The following is a 22,564-nucleotide window of genomic DNA, read 5'->3' on the forward strand; positions in this document are numbered from 1 at the left end:
ATGTCACAAATACATGGACACAAGCAAATTGAATTAACTAAATAATAATTTAATAACAATAATCGAATATGTACAATGATAATAATTCAAATTATAATAATGAAAGGAAAACGTGAGGTAAACTTAATATAAATCTAATTTTGAGGTGCCTCCACACAGACTTAAATACAGACAAGGGGAAAATGAACCAAAGAAAAATCACTCCTTTGTCCCTGCACTTAGCTTGGTCCAGATGGTCCTTATGGAACGTGAAATTGAGGCGCTTCATAGATGCGCCCAACAAAATGGTGCCAAGCCGTCTTCTCGTCACAGGAAGAACATACGTCACTCAATTCGCGAGCGATAATTAACACCAAGGTTCAGAGACAGCCCTGCAGCTTCATTTCACGAGCAAATATGCCGACCGTTCCTCTCTTGCACCCGGTCAGGTCACAACGATGGCCTACACGACAAGATGATTTCTGAGGCCCTGTAATGAGGCCTTGAGGCACGCTCTCCTTTCCTCCTCAGAAACATACACCTTCAAGGCTCAGCCGAATCGTCAATGGCCAACGTCCTGCTCAGCACACAATCCAAATCACACAGCATGAACACGATACTTGTGCAGCCTTCTTCATGCCGAGAGCAAAAGCAAGATCCTCCGTGTCCTCCGAGTAACGTCCTCTCCCGACCGCGTGCGTCCCTTCATTATTACTCCGCAACCTTCCTATCTGATCTGCTCCTCCCACACCCTCTTCCTCCTCATACGTCTCACATCACGCCCCTCAAACCTCCGCCTCGGTTAAATGGCCTGCTCACATGAAACCCAGGAAGGTGGGGCTTCTATCCACTCGTTGTTTTAGAGACGTGTTTGCCACCTTTATTGCCGATTTTGGTTATAAAAACATAGGGAAAAGTCACAGGGAGGCAATTACTTACTGGGGAAGTTATCCTTGATCCCTACCTAATTGAGATGGCACCACCCCCCCCCCCCCCGTGTGGTGACAAGTAACACCAGCTCACAGTCTTCCTACATAATTACATCGAGATGTCTCCTACACATCCACAGATCAAACAACTCTATACAATCCATCTTTCTTATGAAATCCCTTCATCTACCCCACAAACATAACAATGTTTCCTTTTTTTATCCCACTGATAGACTGGATGTGGATCCGGACCTGAACCAAAATCTAATTGGCTTGTTCTTGTCACCTAACCAACTCATCCACCTAGTTTTGTCATAACTTATCCATAACGTTTTGAAATATCATGTTATATATCGTTTTTAGTCCGATCTCTCAATGGGGAAGAATGACAAAAAAATGTAATTCTCACATCTGGATCCAGGTATGGATCTTCACCAAAATCGAATTAATTCTTCCTCGTCACACCCCCGACCTGTCCACAAAGTTTCGGCCGAATCCGTTCAAAACTTTTTGAGATATCGTGCTATATATCGTTTTTATCCCGATCACTCAATGGTGAAGAATCACTGAAAACATTCTATTATCCAGATCCGAAACCGGATCTTCACAAAAATCTAGTTTATTCGTCCTTGTCACACATCCAACCTGCCTACCAAGTTTCATCCGAATGCATCCACAATTTTTTGAGATGTACTGTTCACAGAGAAACAGACAGACAGGGGTGAAAACATAACCTCTATGCACCATCGGCGGAGGTATTTATATGAAGTAAAATCTCTACATCCAGAACAGCCACAATCTGTCCTTGAGTACCACAATTCCAAGCTGGCCTCATATATTTTTCATTACCTTGGAATAAGTCATTCATGGACTAGTCTCAGCTACGAATGGCATACAAAGTGTTCATCCAAAGTGCTCCATGGGGTATATCTCACTGCTCTGAGCTTGTGCCGCTGGTCATATTTATACTTGCCAGAAGCAATGGCATTCAAAGCCCTGAGGGTAATTTGTATCTCTCATCATACGAGGGAGGCACAGGATCTTCTCCTTTCACAACGAAAACAGGCTGGTGGTCTGACAATCCTCTTTTCACCTTCTATTAAGTGTCACTCTTCCCACCCTGTCTGTCATTGAGTCCTCAACTGGTATGTCAGGTCACACGTTCATCATACAGTCCATTCATTTCTCCTCTCCCCATGTCAAATCTTTCCTATATACAGTACATTCCTTTTTGCTCTGCTGAGGTCAAACCCACTTCCACTCCATGATTCGCCTTTTTTATTCTCAATATTAAGAGTGGTCCCTACCATCACCTGATACAGTCCTCCATGTTTGTCAATTATCTCATACTCAGTGAGTCTTCCCTCTCTCTCAACATGTAACTTTGGTAGTTTTTTTAATGCCAATGTTGTTTGTTTGTTTGTTACTTCTTTGCTTGTACCTTTCTACCTTGTTGTTGGTATATTTGATAACTGTCCTCTGTTGTACCATTCTTACCATGAGCCTTGACCCCTGCATTGAAAAATCAAAATGTGTTTCAGAATTCTGTCTTCTTTAAAATTTAAACCCTTTAAAAGGTTCCCATCATGAGCCTTTTTTGCCCACCCTCCCACTGCTCACACCCCCCCCCCCAACACACACACACACACACACACACAAAGGCCCTTCTACCCTCTCCTCCCCTCTCCACACTACCTTCATCGTACAATCATATTTGTAATATCTCGAGATTATCTCAAAGTACAACAAGAGATCGTGAAAACAACTCATGACAAAGTCATTCTGCTACATTCTGATATTGTTTAAAAGAAAGAAAATGTCATACCTGATGGAGAGGTTTCAACAAAGTGCTGGTGAACTGTAATTAAGTTCTGTAATGTAAAGTTTCTGGGATGGTCAATCTTCAATGGAGAAGGGATGTTTAATGGTGCTATTTCTTGAAACAACTTTACATCACCATTGAAAAAGAATTCTCTTTGGTGTGAAAACAGCTCAGTAGGAATTTTAATTCCACACTCAACTGCCTGGTGCATCACATCAGACAATATATGGATACTGTGGAAGAACAAAATAAGAAAGCAAGTTCAAAATGAACAAGCACAACAGAACAGAGAGAAACCCATTTTCTGAAAATTTCAGATCATATACAGAGACATTACAGAAGTAAATAGACACCTTAAATTTCTTCATTTCATCTGTATAATGCAGTTTTACTCGGTGATATGCACGAATATTCGAGTATTTCTTTGCGAAAACGAGTTCCTGGGTCTTGTACAACAATTAACTATGCCACGAACCCAGGGAGCACACAGACGTTGCGATTTTCAAAGAGGACGAATTGTTGGCCAATCGGATGGTGGGGTCAGCCAGTGTCAGATAGCTCAGAACGTTGGCATTCCGCTTTCTATGGTCAATCGGGCAATTCACCAGCGAAGGCAAGGAATCCACAGCTTCCTGTTCTGGTCAACCTGGGCTCTCAGAAAGGTGTCTTCGAGCTGTCAAGCGGTCCATTGAGAAAACTCCCTGTTGCAAGGCAACAGATGTTGCAGAGGAGACCCAGGTTAGCACAAGAACTGCCATGTGGTCCCTTCATCAACTGGGCTATTATGGGAGAGCAGCAAGGAGAAAACCTCTTCTTAGACCAGCCAACATTCAAAGGAGAAAGAAGTGGGCTGAAGAGAAGGCCAGCAGACCCTTGAAGTTTTGGCAAATTGTCATTTTTTTCAGATGAGTCCCAATTTGCTCAATTTTCTGACAGTGGACACGTATGGGTCTGGAGACTTCCCAGTCAAGAGTTTCCTTTGAACCGACTGTAGCTAACTGTCAAACACAGTGGTTTTCAGTGATGGTGTCGAGAGCAATCTGGAGTGCTGGTCAGTCAGAGCTTTTGGAGTGTGTTGGCAACATCAACACTACGATATACATTTCTATCGTTGAGGATGAACATCTCCCAGTCTTCTCCACTAATCAGATGGTCAAAAACAACACTCTGTTAATGGAATATGGAGCTCCATGCCACACTCCAAAAAAGACCAAATAATGGCAGGACAGAAATGGGATCAAGCGACTTCCATGGCCAAGTCAGTCTCTTGACATGAATCCCATTGAACACCTCTGGGCCATATTGGATCGAGCTGTGTGGAAAAAGTCCAGGAAACCAACATCACAGGCAGAATTGCTAAACCATTTGCGTGAAGCCTGGGCAGAAATCTCACAACAGAAAATTTCAGAACTCGTTAGTTCTATGCCTGAAAGAGTAAAAGCGTTGAAATCCGCAAATGGCAAGTCCACCAAATACTAGTGTATGATTTTAAATGGATCAAATGTACTTCAACTGTTCAATAAATAAATTCTTTTTAAATCATGGTGTTTATTTAGTTCTGTCATGTCTCTGTAGTTATCATTTGCAAATGTGACCAGGATTAATATTATTAAAATAAGTTGGCTGATTGTAAAGTGCAATGTATATGATCGATTATATACATCAAATAATGATCCATCAGTGTGGTTCTAGGGTGTATGATAAATGTGTGATATGAGGGTGACTAACACATTTACGTGACAGAAATAAACATTCAACATTGCTAATCGAAGCATTTTATAGGCAAGGTTAATTTTCTGTTAATTTTTGAGTCTTCTTGTAACTTGTCAAAAGTTCTCTCATTGAATGGAGCAAGATCGACTACGTGTCGATTTCAAGGCAAAATTTGAGTGAAACAATTTTTTCGCTTGTGAATCTGATGCTACATACACCTGTGTAATGTGCTCAATAGACATGGACGAAGGCTCTGATGTGGGAACAACAGGCTTAATCCCGACATGGGCACAACAGAGCACAGCATCAAAACATGGCCGGATCACATGACTCTGTTTAACCACGCCCCGGTGCACCCATGTATACATGCATTAGCATAAACTACTGATACATCTCAGGTGGGTACTCTGCGAGTCTTCAATAAATCATAGTTTATCAAAATACCTCACCTTGGAAATGGTATCAAATGTATCCAGATACCCCACTTGCACCTTCAGCTCTTTTGGTGATACTTTCTGACTCATTTTGCAGCCTATTATTGATACGCACAATGGTAATACTGATGTTATCAAAATAATCGCTTGTCCATAAAGATAGCGGCTGTGAGTGAAAAACTCTGATGTAGTGATGCCACTGAAAAGCGTCATTCGATTACCATAGAATGCAGAGTCAATGACATCTTCTTCACCCCGACCCTCTCACATGCCACGCCCCCTCATGCTACATATAGTATTGATAATTAATTAGCATGGTTCTTGGAAATATTATGAAGGTGATTTTTGCTCAACAGTGTTCAAGTGCATAATTCAATGTAAACAAGAAAAAGATAGATTGCAGACCCTCTCTAGAACTTGTTTTGTGCAGTGTTTGTATGCTGATGTGTTATGTAATTAATAAGATACAAAATTAGAACTGCCCTTTTTAAACTGCTGGAAGTGATGACCGGGTACCAAGGCATCCCGCTTTGAGTAACTTTAATCGTAATTTAATTTATGTATATATATATATATATATATATATATATATATATATATATATATATATATATGTATATATATATATATATATATATATATATATATATATATATATATATATATATGTATATATAGACATACTTGTATGTGTATAAATATATATATATATATATATATATATTTTATTTTTTATTTTTTAAAGGATCACTTGGCTGTGCCTGGATGGGTTTGAGGGTAAAGGAGTAGCAGCTGAAATGTATATCCTATCCAGGTTCCTCCTGATTACTTCATATTTGCTTTTTTCTTGTTTGGGTTCCTTCTGATGACTGCAATGCAGGACTGTACCTATTTGGTCATCCATTTGATTTGAATTGAATATATTTTAATCCCATTCTAAATTCTATTGAATAATTAATAATAATTAAATAATGTCATGGGTCAAGGTCAGGTGTCCAATCAAAGCGGGGTTGCATCAAAGCGGGATGCCTTGGTACCCAGTCATCACTGCCAAAAAGATTTGTGTTCAAAATATAACATTCAACTGAAATAAGTTGTTCCTCGATCATAAACTGATGATCATAAAATGGTAAAAGAAACAAACGGATGGATGGATGGACGGATGGACATGAAACAATTGCTTAACCACGGTTTATGCTTCGAATGCGTGGGGTAATGAGATGAAATTATTTTGAGTGGGTAGCAAATGTTGAGTCGAAGAACGTAGGGAAGTATGTACAAAGTAGGATAATGTTATACAGGACCACAAAGTACAAGAAAATGACAGCAAAAGTGGAATAGGTTCTGTAGTAAATGTTTAAAGACAGTTATCAGTTATGCAAACTCAGGAGACAGGATTGCACACACTTCTTATAAAATACCCTGCCGATACAGGCTACAGGTAATTCAGGTATATGCACACACAGTGTTTCATTATGAGATGATATTCAAGTGATTAGACTAAACTAAGGCTAAATTCCTTATCCTAGTCACACAAAAAAAGTAATCAATGCAATATGAGGTGTAAGACTGTGGTCAAGCATTCAAAAATAATGACTTACTTTCATGAAATCATTGTTTTCTATGTATTTAAACATAAATGTTTTCCATTTTCACCCAAATCCTTCAAAAAATTTCATTCTTAAACTGGTAATCACCATTATTTATTATTTAATTACTCAGCCATTAAGTTTTCTTTCAACTCAATGCAAAATTAAAGGTTTTTCAACATATAAACAAATAATTTTAACAACCACCTGGTAACATTGGAACATTTGCTCTATTCATGAGTCTGTGATTGCTAAATATTTTACATTCATTCGAAACATGTTGTTGATCAGACAAATACTCTTGGATAAAAGTAGTAGACATACCTGTGGCAAAATTCTCAGGTTTATGGGTTTTCTTACCTTTGCAACTCAGCAGATAATTGTTCACATCTCAAATCATCAAGGGCATTGTTTAAGTCATTTTTTAATGACACATGATTTGTAATCATATTCAATGATTTCTGCTTAATTAACTCCAAATACTGAAGAGTGGCAAGTTCTGAAAACAAAGTAAAAACATGTATTCACTCTTTGAAAATAATCTTGTTTGGCATGGAGGAAATAATAATTGGGAGCAACTTATATTTCAGTTCTTCACGAGTCTATTCTACAATTCCATGTTCCAACATAGACGGCAAATTGGCATATTGCACGTGGTTTGTTTTGTTTTTCCAATGGCCAAACCTGAAATACAGTATAATATTTTCATTTGTTCGCTTTAAGGAATGAATGACATCAGTAGAACGTTTCCATTGATTAAACAATGTCATTACTAAAGTAAATGAATAATGAATGTTCACTGTGAAATAGGGAGAGATAGGGGAGAAGTCTCTCACAGTGATAAAAATAGGACTGCACATCCTGAAGCTCACCTGGATCAGGAGCAACAGTCACTCAAAACCCCTGCAGACCCTGCAGATAGATGCTACCTATTTTGGGGGGTCAACCCACCCCCGGAAGACCCCTTAATGAGCGCAGATTTTGATGCGGTCAACACACTTTGGTACATCACCAGTGATGAAGGTTGTGGTCAAGTTTAATCAAAATCGTGTGTGTAGTTTCGGAGAAGAGAGCAAATACCTATTTGGGGGGGTCAAAACACCCCCCCCCCGACCCCCTTCATGAGCGCAGATTTTGATGCGTTCAATGCACCTTCGTTGGGCATCACATACGAACCTTGTACCCCAAGTTGCATCAAAATCGTTTGTTTGGTTCAAGCGATAATGACTGTAGTGTTTACGGACTGACTGACTGACTCATTCACTCACTCGCTCACCTATGGACATTGCTCGATCACATAATCTCACCTGAATAAAGTCTAGGTGAGCTAAAAATGGATGCAATCGGACAAAACACAACTATTTAATGAATGATATATCAATGATGTGCAGACATCTTGTTTAAAAATGCAAATCAAGAGCATGTGAATCGTTCACCGCAAACAGGGCAAAATGCAAACAAAAGTAAGCTGACTGTAAAAACAAATAATTTTCCATGTTGTATAAAGAACAAGAAAAAATATATAGTGGAAAGGGAGTTAACGTATCAAAAGCTAGGTAGAGAGACACAACAGAGGGAAACTTGGGGGAAGATATGGAGATGGGGAAGAAAGAGAACGGGGGGGGGGGGGGGTAGGTGAGAGTAGAACACGGGGTGAACAAGCTAGATACAAGCTCAAACACAAATCAAGAAGAGAAAGGAAAAAAACTGGGAAAGAAGCAGAAAGGGAACAAAGAAACAAAAAAAATAGGATGAGGGAGCTTGGAAAGAAATCGGTGGACTTTGAGAGGTTTAAGAATGGTAGAAAATATTATGAGTATGGATGGTTGGATGACTTGAGGCATGGTGGTGAACAACCATTTTTAAGCCCTGGAGGGAAGAATGGGATGCAATAGACTGAGGGGGTTGGTTGGTTGGTTCCACAGGTGAGAGAAAAGAGAAAATATGACAAGATGAGCAGAGACTGAATTGTGAGAGTTTCACTAGTGGTGTGTTACCAGCAGACCACATGCACACTGCAGAAAACTGTGGGTGGAGGGAGCAGAAGGAGACAGAGTAATGAAAGGGGAGAGAGTGCAAGGCCAGAAAATAGTAGGTAGAGAGAGAGAGAGAGAGAGAGGCCAATGACCTCTGCAATGTGAGAGCAACAGGCTCAAAGAGAGTCAGCCTCATCACAGGAGATTCTCGTGATTTTAAGGGTGTTGGTTTCCATGACATTAAGAAGTGCAAGGTGTGTGGCAGCCCAAAAATGGAAGAGCTCAATTCCATTGAGTTACAGATGAAAAACTTGGAAGCTGTCTCTGAATGCATGCAGATTATGCAGAGGAGCATTGACACAATATAACGTTCCTATGAGAAGTCTTTTAAGTCAAGTATATTTGGAAGAACGGTTATCTGAGTGTCATTTGATATTTACAATCTCATTCTTCTTTAATGGCCACAATTATTACCACGTTCTTGTGGGGTTAGCCAGGGGAAGCTTAGTCCAAGTCTTTAACCAACTGGCTGGCCAGGCCTGTTCGGGTTTAGGGCAGGGATTTGTAATTTGGCCATGGTGCTGGCGATAGCTCACCTACTTTTCACAAAGGACACCGTGGCATCATTAACATTTCGGAACACTTTTGTCACAATGTGGGCATATAGTAATAGCTCTTGCACAATAAAGGAAACATTGCACATGGTTTGTGCTTTCACTGTAGGCCAAAACTCGCAGCGAATGGCAATCAAAGTGATACCCCACTGCAGTGTGGTATTGTTTTCAGGAGTGTTTGTATCAAATGTACAGATGCTGTTATCACATAATACATGAATAGCCAAGTAGATAGGACTCCCAGTGTAACTTCCATCTGAGAGACAGCACACACTTTGATGAATCACCCTGCCTGTGAAACACCGAGATGACAGTTTATAGCTGGGACGAAATTCAAACTCAGGCAAGACAGCTGAGAGGCGAGTGTTCATTCAATATTTACGATTATGGATAATTAAATAACAAAACATGATATTGAGTGCAATATCTGAACAGAATTTAAAGACACATTTTATAATTTTATCCTCAGACAGAATATATAGTTTATTAGGCATTCACAAAAGTGAAGGATCACTCAAAACAGAGTGTGGGGATGGGTTTAAATATTATTTCATGTCATCCTCCATCACTACTGAGAATTTTTTTTTATACAATCAACCATTAACCCTATGAGAGTGGGAGCCCAGAACTGTTCTTCATGTTAACGATAACAAAACATTTGACCTCTTGGACTGGTAGAACCCCCCTCCCGACATCGTAAAAATGCATTGCTGCCAGGTCTGGGGTTCAGTTTTCACCCCTAGATGTGGGAAAAAGATGATATTTATTTAATGTAATGATGCTAAGGATAGAAACAGTGTAAATTGTTCCTTTGGGGTTCCCTGATTACAGAGTGTCCAATGCCAGCAATTTTAGGTCTGGTTTCCCCTCTGTCAGGAACCCCCAAAGGGTGAGAACAAGTAGCATTCATTTAAGGGAAAGACGGCAAGGATAACACAGTGTCAAATCTTCCCTTGGAGTTCCCCAAGTACGGAATGACCAATGCTGGAAATTTTAGGTTGGGGTCTACACCCCCGAATGAAACTCCCAAAGGTCACCCAACCACCTCGCCCAAGGTTATTGCTGATTATTCCACATCAATATTCATGTATTATGTGATAGCAGCATCTGTACATTTGATACAAACACTCCTGAAAAGTATACCACGATGCAGTGGGGTATCACTTTACTTTGACTGCCGAGCACTACGAGTCTTGGCCTACATCCATCCATTGGGACCATACTGTGCAGAGCATTGGTGCTGCCTAAGCAATCTCCTTGGCTATTGGACACAATCCTGGATGGGTCGCCACTCCAACACAGGATACCAGCCAGCATGCTGGTACTCATTTTACCGACCTCGGAAGGATGACAGACAGAGTCAATCCCACCTGATATTAATTTAACAGGTGAATGGGATTTGAACTCAGGATCCGAGGATCCCAAACCCACCACCCTCACCATTAAGCCAACAGCAGGCATCTTGGCCTACAATGAAAGCACAAACCATGTGCAATGTTTCCTTCATTGTGCAAGAGCTATTACTATATGCCCACAATGTGACAAAAGTGTTCTGAAATTTTTTTCGTTCTGATGTGATACACTGCCATCACTCTTATTACAACAAAGCAAATAATGAGTCATGGCATGTCAGCATGGCACTTCCCTTCAGCTTGGTTCTCCTATTTTATCGACAGATTATGGAAAATGACTACCTCCCCCATTTGCATAATTTGCAGAGACAGAAGAAGAAAACCCCCACTTGAGGTCTTTTAAACTGGGAAACTGGGAAAGTCAAGAATGCTGTTGGACGTTGAATGACATTTCAAAGCGACCGGTTCTCCAGCACCGCCGGAAAAGATTGGCACAGATGAATAACCAGAAGGCAACTGCTATCACTGAAAATGCCTCATTCGTTTGTGCTGTCAAGAGATGACCATCACCTGTCAAATAACCATCTGAACCACCCAGCAACACCACCTGTTCAAATTCGGTCTTTCTTCCTCCAAGAAGAGAGGTGTTCTTGGACAGGAATGCCTTTGCTGCAGAAAGACGAGGAAGAGGAAGCCATAGAATAATGAAGGCCTACATCAATGTATGATCACAGATGGGAGCAAGTCAATCCTTGCTGCAAGGAAAAAGGGTCATGCTGGGATCCTTTGACTTGGGGAAGCTATAATTGTTAAGGAGGCCAAGTACCACAATATTTGTCGGTGCGATTATGTGAGACAGGAAGCGAAGGAGGAAGAGCAAAAATCCAATCGTGAGAAGCATATCAAAAACCGAACTCCCATGCTAGCACCAGTAATTTTAAGCTTGTAAAAAGAAGTTTCTTGCTGTGAGAGGAGCACAGGATGACATTAATAAATATACTGTACAAAGTCTCAAGTCGAAGATGAAGGAACAATTTAAGGACATCCTCATCAAGAAACAAGTGAACAAATCCCAAAACTTTGTCTTCCCCTCTTCACTGACCTCTTGCTATTGCTATGCTCATTGATTGCTATTTTTTTTTTTTTTTTTTTTTTTTTTTTTTTTTTTTTTTTTTTTTTTTTTTTTTTTGTATACCTTGGTCGAGGCTCGTATGAGAGCTAACACACAACTCACAGCAAGGAGGCATGAGACAAGAGGGGTGGGAGTGGAAGGGACAAAACATTGGGGAACAGACACAGGTGAACTGTGGAAGGGAGAGGGATGGGGATGGGACGGGGAACATGGCGAGGAGAAGATGGACATTACAGGGACTTTCAGGAAGGAAAGCAGGAGAATTGAAGGAAGTGGGCATGGGTGGATTATCGGGGGTAGAAAAGATCGAGGATTTGGATGGGGGAAGATAAGAGGTGGTGGTGAACAGCTGTTTTGAAAGCCTGGAGGGAAGAATGGGAAAGAATAGAGTGAGGAAGTTTATTCCAAAGGCGGGAAAAAGAGGAATGAAAGAGTGAAGATGAGCAGTGATTCGTGATTTTGGTAGTTTTACCAGAAGGGGGTTGTTGGCGGACCTTGAGCGCCCTGTGGAAATGTGGTTGGGACAAATCGCAGAGAGAGCAGGGGGGCAAGGCTGGAGAGGAGTCGGTAGAAGACAGAAAGACCACCGACCAACCTGCGGTGATTGAGTGAGAGGCCCAAAGACTCAGCTTCATTGCGGGAGATGCCAATGATCTTAAAAGCCCTGGTTTCGACAGCGTGAAGTCGAGAAAGGTGGGAGGCAGGAGCACCAGCCCAGAGGGGAGAGCAGTACTCCATCAGGCTACGGACAAAAGCTTTGTAAGTAGTCAGGAGCTCAAGAGGGCCGAGGAAGGACTTTGCACGACGGAGGATTCCCAGTCGGCGACTGGCTTTTGAGGCAAGGTTGGAAATGTGACTTTCCCAGGAAAGGTCATGGCAGATAGTGAGACCCAGAAGCTTGAAAGAAAAGACTTCTTCCAGAGGATTGTTGAGAAAGTGGATGGGGGGTTTTGTAAACGGTCCTTTCGAAGAGACATAGTGAGAGTGTGAGATTTGTGTGGATTGAAAGACATGTTCCACGTGTTGGACCAGTTTGTGATTTTATCCAGATCTGCAGTGAGCGAAGAAGCTGCTGCTTGCCGGTCTGAGGGATGACAGATGGTACGGCAGAGGGTGGAGTCATCGGCAAAGAGAAATAGAGGATTTTCCAGAGAGTCCGAGAGATCATTGATGAAAACCAGAAAAAGAACAGGGCCCAGAACGCTACCTTGAGGAACTCCAGCCTGCACAGGAAGAGGGGATGAAAGAACTCCATTTAGGGCCACACGTTGACTGCGACAGGAGAGGAAGTCTGCGAGCCATGAGTGGAGATGGCCTTGAATACCATGGGAAGAGAGTTTGGTGAGTAGGGCAGGGTGCCAGACTGTGTCAAAAGCACGTGATATGTCCAGGGATACGGCTCGGATTTCCTGTCTGGCATTGAGGACCTCCATCCATTGATGGGAGAGCAGTAGCAGCATATCCAGGGTAGAGTGACCTGGTCTGAAACCAAATTGATGATTGGAAATCAAGCCATTGGAGAAGAGGAAGGATTTCATGTCTGAAGCAATGATGGATTCCATAACCTTGCTGATGATTGGGAGAAGGCTGATTGGTCTGTAGTTACAGGGATCTGTTTTTGCACCTTTTGGATGTGATTGCTATGCTCAACAAATCCAATGACAAGGCTGAAGAAATCAGATGTGTCACCATGGAGTTGTGCACAGAAATTTTTGCAATGCCCCCATCACCCCCACTTCAGTTCACACCCTGAAGGAGATCACCACAAATATCTCCCATCCTCATCAGTGGCTTGCAACCAGAACCAGGGTTGGGTCATTCATTGCAGGGATATGATCAAGAAAAAAACACTGGCCATTGCATCGGATGTTGTATTCAACTGTAACAGAGGAAGTGTTCATTCTTGGAAGCATCAAGCACTTGGGCCAGGGCTGGGAACCCTGACCGGATCAACATCCTTGCTGAGTTTTCTGAACCACCTTCGCCATTGCATCAGCTATGATGAGGTGAAGCGACTTGAGACTCAAATCGCCTACACATGATCTGATGGAAGGCGGGAAGCCCCATACTGGCCTCAATCTGTGCAATGGATTAGCAACGGGTGATGTAAATATATCACGATTATTTTCCATTCAGAATTTAGGGACATCCGAGATCCTCTTCAATGTGACCCAGTAAACATATTGGTCATTCAATAAAATGGAAAAAAAAACTCCCAAGCAATACAGACCTCCAAAAGACCTTCTCCTGATGCCATCTGAACTTGTGTAATCATGTAATTGAGTACACATTATGATAAAGTAATCGTAATTGTACTCATAGCAATTATGTGTCATGTACTCATACTTGAACTCATTCAGATGTGCTGTGCCCCAGGTCTGACCTACACTAACATCTTTCGTATTCTCTTCAAGCATGTGCCTGAGACGAGTATGATGTTAACACAGAGACTCCCGATGGCAAGAACACACTGCATTCCATGGTAAGAATATGATACCAGAATAAACTTCCATCAAAGGCATCCCCAAAGACACCACCTGTTAACTTGGTCGGGACACTAACCAGCCGGATGAGGAGGTACTTCGATGGGAGCGAGAAAGTGATTTCTTCTTTTCTAACATCTGAAATGCATCCAATTTAAGCTAACTCCATCCAATTGAGGTCATGGAGATAGGAATGGTCTGGCAAAAGGGTCTCAACTTCATGTGGTTCCTTCAGTCCTTCACCCAGAAGTTGCCATTCTTTACTGGATTCTTGACTTCTCGCAATTTGTGATAGACAAGCTTCCCCAAACCATGATCACATGCATGAACCACATCTCTCAGCCCCCAAAGAGAAACGATGTGGTGCAGTAAACAATGGTATGTTTGATCAAAGTGGCAGAGAAGATGAACCAGAGATATGCCATCATCACTTATGATCTTGCTGTTGCTCTGAAGGCAGACTCCATTCAAAATTTGCAAACTCCAACTTTTGATAGATTCATCATGTTGCCTCAGAAACATCCATCTTGAGCTGACATACTTTGGAGCCCTGAGAACCTTTCTGCCTGATTTGTGGTTTGAATACCTCCTCACAGAAGTCAGTGTCTTGGCTGAGGGGTCACTTACTGGCTTCATGAAAGGGAAATTTTACAATAGATGTACTAGGATCCACCAAATTCTTGCTGCTGTCTCTAAGTATCATGACTTAATGGCAGATGCGGAAGCATCCCTTTTTAGAGAAAGTGATGTCTGACTGTGATAGCATTGTTGAACACTGTCAAACTTTCATTGAGAAGGCTTCATTCAAGGATATTATGAAGGGATATGAGAGCTTATTCTATAATGTCATTGATGGACAGTATGGAATCATGGCAGCGATTCTGGGTCACCTTTGTGTACTTCATCAACAGGGTGTATCGAGAGATTTAATCTGGGTCACCTATGTGTACTTCATCAACAGCGTGTATCGAGGGCCGTATGCACCAACAATAATGACAGATACATCTGAAGAAGGTTTGTTCTAGATGCGGAGAACAAATCCATCTGGTACTCGGCAAGTATCAGTCACCATCCAAAGATTCTGATTGAAAAATGCATGGTTCTAGTATTCATAGCTCCTGATGAAATCAAGGTTTGCAGAGAGGGAAGAGGCTGCTGCCTGCCTGTCTAAAAAATGAGAAATGATACAGCAGAGGGTGGAATCATCAGCAAAGAGATAAGCAGGGTTTTATAAGGAATCAGAAAGATCACTTCTGAAGATGAGGCACAAGACTGGGCCTAAGGTACTCCCTTGGAGCACTCCAGCATTGACAGGGAGAGGAGATGAGAGGTCCTGTTGAGAGCTACATGCTGACCACCGGAGTGGATGAAGTCAGGAAGCCATGAGAGGAGGTGACCTTGGATGCCATAAGTAGAGAGTTTGGAGATCAAGGCAGGGTGCCAAATTGTATCAAATGCTAAAGATATGTCCAGAGAAATAGCTCTGATGTCATGTCTGAGATTGAGGGCTTCCATCCATTGTTGGGAGAGTTGGGATTTTTTTAAAGTATCACATTTAAATTAAAAAATAAAACAACAGGCATTACTTTTATACCGATCCTCCTATTTAAGGAATGGATTTTCTCTGTAAATGGATTCAAGCATCTATAAATATGTTTGATCACACCTCTAATCAGTCCAGTTACTGATTTTATGGAGTGACTTTCAGAGGTCAACAATGATCGTTTTCTCTTTTTGGAATGTAATGCAAATCAACAGGGTTTTCACATTAATTACTAGTGATAATGAATGGAAACACCATTTTTATCATTAACAGCATAAAACTACAGAACTTATTTTTTTCAAACTTTGAAATATCCTTTAGAGTTAGACCAACAGGCTATATGTTTCCTGATACAGTTCCTCTCCACCATCATCTTACTCTCTCATTCTTCCCCTTGCTCATTCCTCCTCCAAGTATCCCTCTGTCGTGTTCCAGTACACTGCTGTTGGTATATTTCCCTGCTTTCCACTGAGTTTTAGCTGTTCATTTCAGTTCCGTGTTCTATCTCGTCCCTGAGCCTCAGCTTTGCACAGAAAAACAAGAAAAAGAGAAATCAAAGATTGCAGACCCTCGCCAGGACTTGTTTTGTGCAGTGTTTGTGTAGTTTTGTGTGGTGTATTTTGTGTGGTATTTGTGTACTGATGCATTCGGTAATTAAAAAGAGACATAATTAGAACGGCCATTTTATAACTGCAGGCAGTGATGACAGGGTACCAAGATGTCCCACTTTAATCGGATATCTGACCCTGACCCGTGACATTTATTATTATTATTCAATTGAATTCATAATGTGTTTAAAATAAATTCAATTCAAATCAAATGGAAGACCAAATAGGTACAGTCCTGCATTGGAGTCATCAGAAGGAACCTGAACAAGCAAAAAGTAAAGATGAAGTCATCAAGAGGAACCTGGCTAGGATTCACATTTCAGCTGCTACTCCTATACACTCAAACCCATCCAGACACAGCCAGGTAAGCCTTATATATATATATATATATATATATATATATATATATATATATATATATATATATATATATATATATATATATATATATATCTTCTTCTTCTTTCGGCTGCTCCCGTTCGGGGTCGCCATAGCGGATCATCCATATGATCCGCATAGTGATTTGGCACAGGTTTTATGCCGGATGCCCTTCCTGACGCAACCCTGGTCGCCTCTTACGACACAGGGATAATATATATATATATATATATATATATATATATATGTCAAAAAAAAATCTAAAAATTTAAATAATTCTGGCTGCCAGAACATGTGTCCGATAAAGTTGAAATGTAAAATATGTATTCCCCATCACGACTAGATCATAAATGTGAAGTTTCATGTTGATTGATTAAGCAGTTCCAGAGAAAACATTATTTAATGTTTTTCTTCAATCCAATATGGCTGCCAAACCATGTGACCTATCAATTATTCCTGAACAAACTTGTACACACAAGGCTTGGGGAACATTTGTGTGAAGTTTCCACTCAAACTATCCAGCCATTCTGGAGAAGAAGATTTTTTTTTATAGGTTTTCGGGTAAATCCAATTTGGTTGCCAAACCATGTGACCTATGACATCATATTTGTGAAACATTTTTCCTCATGGATAGGCAGTCATACAAGTCAAGTTTTGCCTCAATCTGTTCAGCCACTTCAGAGAAGAAGATTTTTGAATTCTCTTTTTTTTAACAATATGGCTGCTGAATCACGTGACAAATGACGTCAACAATTTTTGTTCTGTACACCACTTTATCCCTGATAACACTCAAAAATTTTCATACTGATCAGATGTAGTGTTCGACATATGCAATTATGACATCATAATGAAGGCACCTATGTCATTAAAAAAAATCACACATATTCCCGATGAGGAGTACTTGCTATTATATGTGCCAATTTTCAATTTTTTCCTTGGTGTGGTTTCAGAGATGCAGAGGTCAAAAGCTTTTCCGTTTTTACAACATGGTTGCCACACCACGTGACCTATGATATCATAATTATCATTAAAACATTCCACATGTGTAGTCGCACTTATGGTGAAAATTTTGTCTCAATCTGACAAGCAGTTGCAGAAAAAACATGAAAGTTCTGCTCATACAAACAAACGGACACTGATGCAATACCCTCTCCTTCGGCGAGGGTAATAATTACTGGAGTCGTGACTGCATTGGGTGCTACATCTTTAAGCAAGCTGTCCTTTGGGTGAGAACAAAGCTGGCTGTACTATTCGCAATTAGGTTATAGACATTATAGATCTCACAGATTCTCTTGAAAAGAGTAGGCCTAAATTTTCCAGTATCCTGGCTTAATTCCTTGTTTTTAGACTTAAATGAGATACTGTATGTAGGCTGATTAGAAAAGTTGAGTTTACTTAAAAATTGATGTTATGTTGGATTAAAATTATGGTAAGAATTGGATTAGTAAATAGAAGACAAGTAAATGGGTTGATTAAGTAATCTGGATAAGTACAGGGATAAGAAAGCAAATGGCATCCTCATTTGTCAATGTTTGCTGAAAGACCATGCAAATGGCATTCTCTGAGCTTTGTCTCAGTTTACTTGTATAACCTTGTATACATTTTGAAACTCCTCAGCCAGCACTATTAAAAAAAAAAAATTCCTACCTTCCTGTTCCAAACATAAAATGTATTCCTTCCATCTACTAGATTTGAGCAGTTTATTTGGTTTTTCCTTTGTTAAAATTTCTGAGTTCAACGATGCAAGTATTTTTGGACCACTTGATACTTCTGCAATAAATAAAAAAACACACAAGCTGTAACAACTACATTATTTCAAGCATGATTAATCAGCATATGTAAATGTGGCCAATATATGAAACATATGATGCACATACCGTCATTGAAATAAATTCCAACTTTTTCATGTAAGACTTTTTCAAAAAAAGAAAAACAAAGGTAAAATTACCTTTATTTTTCCCACTCTTTGCAGGTTTCTTTTTAGGGTGGTTTTCACCAGTTGTTTTTTGTTGACCTTTGACTAAATCCAGTATCCGTTTATCTTCAACTTCTTTCATTTCTAGCTCTTTTTGCAACTAAAAATATATTAGCACTGTTAGAGAAGTCAAAAGAACAACTTGTTTTACCTTCATAAATATTTTAAGTCGTGCAAATAATATACCATATTTCGAAAAGAGGGTACTGTTTACTTTGAGCAGGATTTAAAAATCCGTTTGATCGAAACTTGTCAATTTCAGCAAGTCTTCTAAGCATGTCATTAATAGGCTGACAGGCTTTTTGTTAAATTACCAAATCCTAAACAAATCATGAAGTTTTTTTCTCAAACTCATTGGAGCTTGTACATAAATCTCATGCAGGACAAAGACATAAATAGACATCAGTGTACTTTTACGCGAATGAATGGACAGAAAATTAGATAATTGACCAACAAACCTGGCATATTGGATTTGAATTTGGTGACTCCAAAGTTTTCACGTACTAAACAGGACAACCAGACAAATTTTAAGTTTTTAATGTTTTATCACTATTCAGGTTATTTCTATTTTTATAACTTCATGGCAACATCATCATTGTGACTGTTGCAACAAAACTTACTGCATCACAAACAGCAGTCTTTGCTTTCTCCCAATAATGAAAAATGATCTGTATGGCAGAATCCTGGCAATTGTCTTGCTTTGAGTGAATGTCTTTGTTTCTTTTCTCTTGCTTCAGGGCGAAATTGCTTTCTTGCTCCATCAACTGGAAATTTTGTATTTCCTTAGGAATCCTACTTGAAAAGGAATCATATGATAGTAAAACCAGAAAAATAAAGTGCAAGACAAAAAAGTTCAAGACAAAAAACATACTTATTACATAAGGCAAAGTTATAATATAAAAACTTCAACAGCACTTGGTAGAGCGCATACCTCCACCAGGCTGAACAGTTTACGTTTTGTATCCAACTGATCGGCTAGTTCTGCATCCGGAAGAGACGCACATGGCAGGGATACGTGAAAACACATGGGGGCATGATTAATAGCAGATGGGCGTGGTTACAGGGAGGAGTGACCATGGGAACATTGGCGGCTTCAGGACAAAATGGAACAAACTTGCGAGAATAATGGACGTGTGCACGAATGCAAGGATAACGCGAGGGGTTAGTCACCGATGCGAGTGTTATGGTAAGAGTGTGATTCATTTGGGATGAGTGACAGATGGAAGCATGGGCGTGGATATGGAAGGGGCGTGATTGTAAGGACGAGTGATGGGTGGTAGCATGGGTGTCATGAGGTTAGTGCACTTCGCGTGCTCGAGAAATCGTCACACGATGCGCTTGTGCCTGTTACGTGTGTGACGATGCCACATTTTTGGCCTGCCTGTGTCTCACTGTTAAACCAGGGGAGGCAAAGTGATTATAGTATGGTGAGTTTGTGATGGCGATGGTGGTCATCAAGATTTTGGCATCAATGGTGAGTGTAACCGAGTTTAAGCTGTGGTCTGATGATGTGGGGATTTTTAGGAAGGCGTTGTGGTGGTTGGAGAAATATTGTAGCATTGTAGTTTGAGAATGGCGAAGGTCTGAGGTGATGTGCCATTGGAGAATGCCGGGAAGTTTGAATGAGGTTTTGGCAGCATCTGCTAATGAGGTGCTCCTGTTGCTAGGGTCTGTGGTGTGTATGCTTGCGTGATAAAGGGATCATGTGTGTGAAGTAAAATTCAATAGATAAAAGAATAAAGAATTGAAATAAAGACCTGTGTAAAAGCCCATGCAATGCATTCTGTCCCCTAAACCCACTAGACACAAGGGAAGGGCTATCTAAAATGAATACTAATGAAATAACTGCTTGGGACTGCAATTTGTTGTGTGCCATTGCCTTGGGGAGTGACGGTTTCACAGAACCGCAACGATATTATTGCTGAATATTTCTTCATATCAGGTGTGCACAATGTTTATATGAGGGATTTTCTTTCTCTTTTTTTTAATGCAAGATCTAAGCTCATGGGACAGTGAGGTAACAGGGTAAAAGTTAATATAATGACAGTGGATCAGTGAGACCACAGTAGGACACAATAATCAAAGGATCGAACAAACAGAAAAATAAGAGAGAGAGAGAGAGAGAGAGAGAGAGAGAGAGAGAGAGAGAGAGAGAGAGAGAGAGAGAGAGAGAGAGAGAGAGAGAGAGAGAGAGAGAGAGAGAGAGAGAGAGAGAGAGAGAGAGAGAGAGGAAGAACATATGCATCCTGGATGAGCTCGCGAAGTTCGGAGGACGGAGAGAGCAGAGGAAGTTCGATCGGAGGAGAGGTGGTTTAAAAAAAAAGATTTAAAAAAAGAGAGGAGCAATGAAGATGTCTGCGACATGACAGCAACATCTTTGTGCTTCTATCTCAATGGAGGAGTTTCCAATAATGCCATCAGCTATATATTCTGCAGATTCCTGGATCAATAGATGAGATACTGGGGCATCAACAAATAAAGAGCAGGACTCCATTGATCTCCAGACAAAGGCCTTGTAGGCTGTGATTAGTTCTGATTTTTCAAGGAATTACTTGGAATGACAGAGGATCCCCAGTGACTTTAGAGGGCACATTTGCTCTATGGTTAGCCAAGGATATGTGATGTTTGAGGGTGAGGCATACAAGTTCAAGAGACCGAACCTCTTCCAGGTGCTGACCATGGAAATAGATTGGTGGGTTCATTTGATGATCTTTCCTTAAGGGGCTGTCACACCTTGATGATTTAGCCAGCGTATGCCGACGTATGAAAAATTTGTCTAAAACGCTGGCACATGTCGAATACATTATGGGTAAGTTTTGTATACGTTAAGAGCACAATGAAGCACGCTGGAATACGTCGTAGTATGCCGAGCTCGTCGACAAATTTTAACATGCTCAAAATTTTTCGACGTATGCCAGCGTATGACTCACACGTTTCGCATACGCTGGTCATAAGTTGTCAGCACGTTACGCGATCGTTGACACACGTCACTTGTAAGTTACTCATAAGTCAAAACACATCGAGGTAATGTTTAGCGTACCCGAAACTTATTTCTAACCTATGAGTAATGTGTTGCACGCACGTTACGCAATCGTTGACACACCTTGACACTCGTTACTTGTAAGTTACTCATAAGTCGAAACATGTCGAGGTAATGTTTAGCGTACCCGAAACTTATTTCTAACCTTTGAGTAACGTGCTTTGAACCTATGTGTAACGTATCTCCAACGCACATTGACGTATGTCGACGTATGGTGTATTGGCAGCGTTTAGGGGAATTGGTATGTAAAAATGGGGTTCACAGGAGGAACCCCTCAGTGTTCCAGACTCCATGTGTTTTTTTGTTCGTTTGTTTTTTTCTTCGGCATGACAGTGATGTTGACACTTCGATTTCTAGTGCGGTTATGATTTAAATCGTTGAGCGGCAGCACTTTAAATCGTTGAGTGGCAGCCTATGAATAGCCTATGCCATGTGATCGTCGACGATACGCTGCCACGCTATGCATACGTTAGACTATCGTTGGGCATATGTTGTGAACGCCGACAACATGCTAAGCATTTGTTGGTATAAGTTATCTATAAGTTATCGAAACGTTCTGTGCACGTTACTAATACGTTATGCATTTGTCCAACTCGTTATGAATACCCCAAAAACTTTAAAAAAACATCAATAGTTCAGCGTAGAAAAATATAAAATAAAAAAGCCGAAGAAAACTTCGAAGAATGCTGCAAAGAAGTCTCCTGGCCGTGGCCGTGGCCGTGGACGCGGACGCAAGGAGGATCCATCATCACCCACACCCTCCCCATCACACTCACCTACTACTACTGACATGGACCTACTACTCCTACTACTACTACTGACACACACACACACACACACACACACACATATACACACACACACACACACACACACACACACACACACATATACACACACACACACACACACACACACACGAAGACCCAAAAGACCAAAAAGTCCCCAAGGACTCAAAAGACACAAAATATCCCGAGGGCCCAAAAGACCCTGAGGA

General features: G+C 40.7%; 1 protein-coding gene across 12 annotated transcripts in view; it reads right to left on the reverse strand.

Annotated features, from left to right (window-relative positions):
- Positions 1 to 22,564, reverse strand: part of LOC147032885 (sperm flagella and cilia-associated protein 2-like) — a 204,223-nt gene that overhangs the window by 45,800 nt on the left and 135,859 nt on the right. For 11 of the 12 annotated variants that reach the window (XR_015055389.1, XR_015055390.1, XR_015055392.1 and 8 more), the window contains exons 19-23: positions 19,148 to 19,322; positions 18,501 to 18,627; positions 18,200 to 18,322; positions 6,827 to 6,965; positions 2,734 to 2,963 (exon numbers count right to left, since the gene is read on the reverse strand). Coding sequence is in view for 7 of the 12 variants with exons in the window: in XM_085870859.1 (XP_085726985.1) it covers positions 2,734 to 2,963; positions 6,827 to 6,965; positions 18,200 to 18,322; positions 18,501 to 18,627; positions 19,148 to 19,322 (794 nt within the window). In the remaining 5 variants the exon portion in view is untranslated. The remainder of the gene's footprint in view (positions 1 to 2,733; positions 2,964 to 6,826; positions 6,966 to 18,199; positions 18,323 to 18,500; positions 18,628 to 19,147; positions 19,323 to 22,564) is intronic. The other variant, XM_085870856.1, reaches the window with a different exon arrangement.

Source organism: Eptatretus burgeri, chromosome 2, assembly GCF_056783735.1.
Source record: "Eptatretus burgeri isolate ZD-2024b chromosome 2, Ebu_testis_v1, whole genome shotgun sequence".
In the NCBI taxonomy this organism is placed as follows: domain Eukaryota; kingdom Metazoa; phylum Chordata; class Myxini; order Myxiniformes; family Myxinidae; genus Eptatretus; species Eptatretus burgeri.